At 41.9% G+C, this 6,000-nt stretch overlaps 1 protein-coding gene across 3 annotated transcripts in view; it reads right to left on the bottom strand.

Annotated features, from left to right (window-relative positions):
* Positions 1–1,119: 1,119 nt before the first annotated feature.
* Positions 1,120–6,000, bottom strand: part of Large1 (LARGE xylosyl- and glucuronyltransferase 1) — a 569,590-nt gene continuing 564,709 nt past the window's right edge. For all 3 annotated transcript variants that reach the window (XM_052728941.1, XM_052728940.1, XM_052728939.1), the window contains 2 exons: positions 4,676–4,871; positions 1,120–2,587 (listed from right to left, as the gene is read on the bottom strand). In XM_052728941.1, coding sequence (XP_052584901.1) covers positions 2,390–2,587; positions 4,676–4,871 — 394 coding nt within the window. In that variant the 3' untranslated portion in view covers positions 1,120–2,389. The remainder of the gene's footprint in view (positions 2,588–4,675; positions 4,872–6,000) is intronic.

Below are 6,000 nucleotides of genomic sequence, written 5' to 3'. Positions count from 1 at the left end.
AGAAGGGAAAAGGCAGTGAGTGCTAATGGTAAATATTTATGTCAATCATGGGGCTCAGGGGGAGATCACTGAACATGGAAATTGGAGAGAGATGGACACAGTAAATTCTGTGAGACTGTGGTAGCTGGCTGTAGCATCATTACTGAATAAACTGAACTTAACATGGCTTTGAACATCTTTCTGTCATATTTTCTTTTTATGGTGTTCATGGATTACTTTGAAAATGATAAATCCTGCATATATGCTATATATATGCAGATGCTTCCTATATATATGCATTATACATACATATATATAATATAATATGTATAATATGGTAGTTAATATTGTCAACTTGATAGGATCTAGAATCAACTTGGAGAATCACCCAGGAGACAAACCTCTACACATGTCTGAGAGAGATTATCGAGATTAAGTTAACTGAAATGAGAAGTCCCACCCTAAGTGTGGGCAGCATCATCCCATTGGATGGAGTCCCGGACTGAAGAAAAAGGAGAAAGCAAGTTGAGTGCTGACGCTCATTTTCCTTTGCTTCCTGACTACAGGCACAATGTGATCAGTGGCTTCCAGTTCCTGCTGCCATGCCTTCCCTACCATGATGAGCTGGATTCTCAAACTCTGAACCAAAATAAACCCTACTGTCAGATATTTTGTCACAGTAACAAGAGCCTAAAGACACAAACTATCTGTATCTGTGTGACAATTAATTCTAATTACAATTTTCTTCATTTTGTAGTAATCTAGGGGAAACATGATTGAACACACTAAACACAGTGGTCTCATCGTTTGGACTATTGTGGGGCTCCACAGGAAAAGAGAGCCCTAAGGACAGTATATTCAATTTGCTATTGCTCCCCACAATTTGCATACTTAGAATAAAAATACCTGGCTATAGTGGTGAGACAGATGTAAAACAGAACTTTTGAAAATGAGTTGAGGGTTAGAGGAGAAAGTGAGATCTAACGTTGAACAGGGGGAAAAAAAGGTGACATTTCAAACAATGAGAAAGATGAGATGGAATAACAGAGAGTGTGAGGTGCTGTGCATGGAATTGACTTTGCCCTCTAGACCAAGTGTGTCATGTGGTTTCTTAGAAGAGTGGGAGGGAGATGAGGAAGAAACAGTCTGTACTTTCGTTTATTGAATGCAGCTTTCGCTGTTCACATGGCAACTCAATACAAACAGCCCAGCAGTGGGTAGGCCATTAACTCTTGTTCTCATCAATGTAAACACAACATTAATAGTGAAGAATAAAGAAAATGTGTAAAAAGTTCAGTGTTTTCTCCATCTGCAAAATGAAGAGGTGCTTACCAACCCTAGAACAAGTCCTGAGGGGAAACTAAGGTCACCAACTACCCTGTTTCCAACAGGGAGGTGCCTGACCCCTTTCTTCTAGTGGCTTCCATGTGGTCACTTGAGTCTTCAGATTGGGCTTCTGTGAACTGTTCAAGTTCTTCTAAAGGCCTGAGAGCGGGATCATAGCTTTTGTGAGTACTGAAGTAGTTCCTTGAAACCCTTTCCTTGTGACTTGGTCAGTCCATAGAAAATGTGACTTGCATACAGTGTTTGGCCTTATATTTCCATAGTCTCTGTCATAGTCCTGGATCTGGAGAGTGGGAACTCAGTATCAGGAGGTCTCAGTGTTCATCCTGAAGGAAGCTCCCATATATGAACATTCTCTGAGGATGCTCATCTTTGCTGGGCCACTGCTGACTGAGGGATGTTGGCTGAGGGAGCTGATTTTTCTCTTAGAGCTTTAAGGATTAGATATTTTTTTAAGTTTGGAATCCTAGATCAAAATGAATAAAATCCCCCAAATTCAAACAACTCAAAATAAAACAAGAAAGACTTTGAGAATAAAGAACCAATTCACCCTACTTCCAGGTCCCTGCATATGTGATGTCCCCATGCAGGTCTCCAGATGGTTGTTTGGGTCCTTGGATTGCTCTCCACTTGGGTACCTAGCTAGGTGGCAGGAGAAATAAAATTCTCTTCCTACGAAGAAATAGCTTGCTCTCATTTCTTGGAGTGATTAACCCCTAGAACAGCACCCATGTCCTGTTCTTTTTCCAGAGCTAGGATTTGAACCATAATTATTAAAAAGCGGGGAGAGCATCCAGAAACCCTGACTTGGTCTGTGGCTTTGTGGTAATTTGTTAACTCTTCATTTGCTTCCACCCTTCTGTGTCCCATTCTGGAAGCACCTCATGGTGGTGGACTGGGTCCCTGTCCAAGATCTCAGACAAGAGCAGCTTTGTGGGGCCAAAGAGACAAAGGGAAACAAACCAACGAAAAGCAGTGATGGATTTTGTCTTCAAAGGCTGGGCTCCAGGCAGCAAGCAGTTCTTCCCCTGTAGCAAGTCTCTCCCTAGTAGTGGCCTTCAAAGTGCTAGCTGTTGTTCTCAGCCGTGAGATATTTCAGGGCAGCAAAGCCATAGCGTCGGGACATGTCCTGTTGAAACTCTTCCTTCAGGGTTTTGAGACAGATGCGGTATTGCTTGTTGGAACGGAACTTAGTGATGTCGAAACTGGGGGCATGGGGCATGTGGATCATGTAGGCATTGGGCAACACGGTGAACTCATACTCCTGGAAGGAGGAAGACAAGGGTAATGAGAGATCTTGCAAGAGCCTTGGGTCATGTATGACTCTGAATAAAGGGTTTGGAGAATAACACTAGGAGGGGGCACAATAGCTCCAGAGTAGCTTGTTTCAAGATTATGTCCACAAACTTGTACAAAATATAGGAGTCATCTGAATTTTGGTTTGCTCATCTACAAAGTGCGAGTGAGAAAATCTATCTTGAAGGATGATTATAAGGGTGAAACTCATACTTAATGGAAAAAGGGGAAGAGAATACATGCCTGCCCTAGAGGTTCTCCAGACACCCCACAGTCAATCTGGAATGATGCTACCATGCAATAATCTCTTGGCCAATGAACTGAAATCTGAGGACATGTTTAAGCTCAGTGTGGTGGCTCATGTGTGTATCCAGTACTTGGGAAGCCTACATGAGAAGACTGCCATGGATTTTCAGGCCAACCTGGTTTTCATAGCAAGTTCCAGACCAGCCTAAGCCACAGTGTAAGATCCTGTCTTAAATAGACAGATAATTAAATAAAAAAATATCCACATAAAAGACCAAAGTGTTTAGCTGTATTGAAGCTTAACAAGGATAAAACTTTCCCCAATGTCTTGTAAGTGATAGCATCATAGACTATGCTTTACATGGTAGGAGACAGCCAAATACACAATGCCTCTGAACAGCCCAAACAAGGGACACAAATTTAGGACATGTAACTCAGACAGAACCTAGCACATGCACAATCCATATCTTCTCTCCAATTTTGGATTCATGTCATCTATTTACTTAGCACAGAGCAGACAAGAATAAACTCAGCAAGGCAAACCAAGGACAGGAAAGGCATATGTGTCATGCAGAGGATGGCAACTGACAGTTAAGTGAGAAAAATCAGAAGAAAATGCAAGGCCACAGAGCCCAGATACCTGAGGCATTTCACACAGGGGCAAAGTGGGCTAATTCTCCTGCAAGCCCCTACAGCTGGGTCTCTGTGACTTGTCAGCTGTGAGTGTTTTACTTTTTTAAGTCATTGGAATGGGTAAAATAGTGTCTGATGAATGCTACAGGCAAATACAGGACATGGGTACCAATAGATGGATATCATATTTTGTTTGGTTCAACATGGACACTATTCCACAACCTTCTACTCACAGCAGTAGTTCTCAGTCATGTGGCATGGCTTAGACTCAATGGAACATGTGTCTTATGGATAGTCATTACTGAACATCTAATGTAACTTAATGTTCCCTGATTTTGAGGCACTCTTGCTGAGAAATATTTACACTGTGACCAAAAGGAGGAGCCCTGAAAAGTGTATGAAGAGTGGGGTTCAGGGTACCCAGGTATCTTCCTAATTTAACCAGAGCAGCTTTGCATCTCTTTATTCAACACGAGGGTTGACAAACTACAGCCTGTCTGGTTTGCTGCATAGTTGTATACATGAAGCTGTGCTGAAACCCAGCCATGCACATTTGTTTAGAGGCCATCTATGGAGGAATAACAGTTTCTGAGCTGAGTAGGTGGAAGGGAGACTTGAAGGTCCCACAAGCTCCACACACCATTTGGTCCTTTGCAGAAAGTGTGCAGTACTCAGGCTTCACCTATTAAAATTCTGCAGACCTCCTCTGAAGTATATATTTGTTAAGTATTGTGTGAATGAATGAAGGCTTTCAGACTGACCACAGGTAAAAATCACTGCTGTTTAAACTAAAGAGTGAAATAATTAGCCACATTTTAGTGGCAGGTTTTGTGCTATTTACAGTGACACAATATATATAATTTGGAGGCCAAGTCATGACTAGTTATCCTGTGCTTGTCTTCCTCACTGGATAAAAGGGGTAAGGTGATACATTATAGAAGACTCACATTTGCCTAATCCTGGCTAGGAACCCAATTCTCATGCACAGGGAGAAGGAAGAACAAAAGTTTGAGGTTGAAAGCCTAGAAAATCAGATTCATGTTCTCATTCTAAGTCTCCAAACACATTCTGTTCCTCTGAAGGTCCTTTTTAATCTTCTTATCTCTAAAGTTCTCTTTCAGTTCTAATATCTGTATCTTCTTCCCCACACAGTACCAGTCAGGTGTTCTGTTCTTACTTGTGCATCCAATTCCATGATGTGAGCCACTTTGTTCCAGCCAAAGCCCACAAATCTCCGATCGTACTCAGGGCAGTCTCGTCTCACAACAACATACGGCTCAAAATCAGCCTCCCACTCAACCTGGTAAGGCATGGTGGCAGTCCGCCACTTGGCAAAGTTTGTGGGTGCATGGCCTTTAGTCCAGACGTGATACCTGAGAAATGTGGAGAAAAGCCAATGAGTGAAGGGATGGAAGCTGAGCTTTCCCAACCCCACTGATATGGAGAAAGAAGAAATGCATTTTGGTATGGTCTTCTTGGTGGGATGCAAAACCCTCATTCAAGTACAAACCTTCAGTGCCTGTAAATGTGACCTGGTAGAAAACAGGACCTTTACAGGCAAACTTAAGTTAAAATTAGGTTGGGACTTATTCTGATGTCCTTTATGAGAGGGATATTTGGACACACAGATACACAGTGAGACTAACATGAGCAGATACAGATAGAGCTTAGAATGACAGATCCATCAAGAAACAAGGAATATCAAGGATTGATGGCACTAACAAGCAAAAACACAGAAAGGAACAATGAAGGTGTCTTTTCTTGACTTTTGGAAAACCATAGACCTATAAGGAACTTTAGTTTGGACTTCTGACTTGCAAAATTGTTAAATAATAATCAACTGTTTTTGTTAAGCCACCAATTTTGTAGTATTTTGTTACAGAAGCCCCAGGAAACTAATGCAGTTTCTCAGAGTTATCTGTCACTAAAGAGAAGACTCCATAGAAAAGCCAGTGAACTTCCATGCACTTGGCATCATTTCAATAGAATCTACATCTGGTAATTCCCAACAGGGACCACTGGTGATCCAGTGATCCTGTTCCATCCTCAATAATGGGGCAGAACCTATGAGTAGGATACCTTTCTGGGAATATTATATTATGTGGGAAGAGTGGATTTTTATAGATACGAAGCTTTTTAAGCAGGTGCCTCTGTATTAATGAAAACTGAGATTACTAAGTATGTCTGATATGACTCATGATCCTTCAGATCTGGAAGGAAGGAAAGAATCATGTTGTGAGCTGTTTATGTCAAGGTGCAAACTGCAAGGAGCCAGGAGCTAATGGGGATATGTGGTGGTATTGTGTTCCCCAAAATATTGTGCACCCTAATAAACTTATCTGGGGTCAGACACAGAACAGCCACAATATTAAACATAGAGGATAGGCAGTGGTAGCACACGCCTTTAATCCTAGCACTCCAGAGGTAGAAATCCCTCTGGATCTCTGTGAGTTCAAGGCCACATTGGAAACGGCCAGGCATGGTGACACACGCCTTTAATCC

This window comes from Peromyscus californicus, unplaced genomic scaffold (genome assembly GCF_007827085.1).
Source record: "Peromyscus californicus insignis strain IS unplaced genomic scaffold, ASM782708v3 Scaffold_8__1_contigs__length_139910024, whole genome shotgun sequence".
Lineage (NCBI taxonomy): Eukaryota > Metazoa > Chordata > Mammalia > Rodentia > Cricetidae > Peromyscus > Peromyscus californicus.
This window is presented reverse-complemented; position numbering and strand designations above follow the sequence as displayed.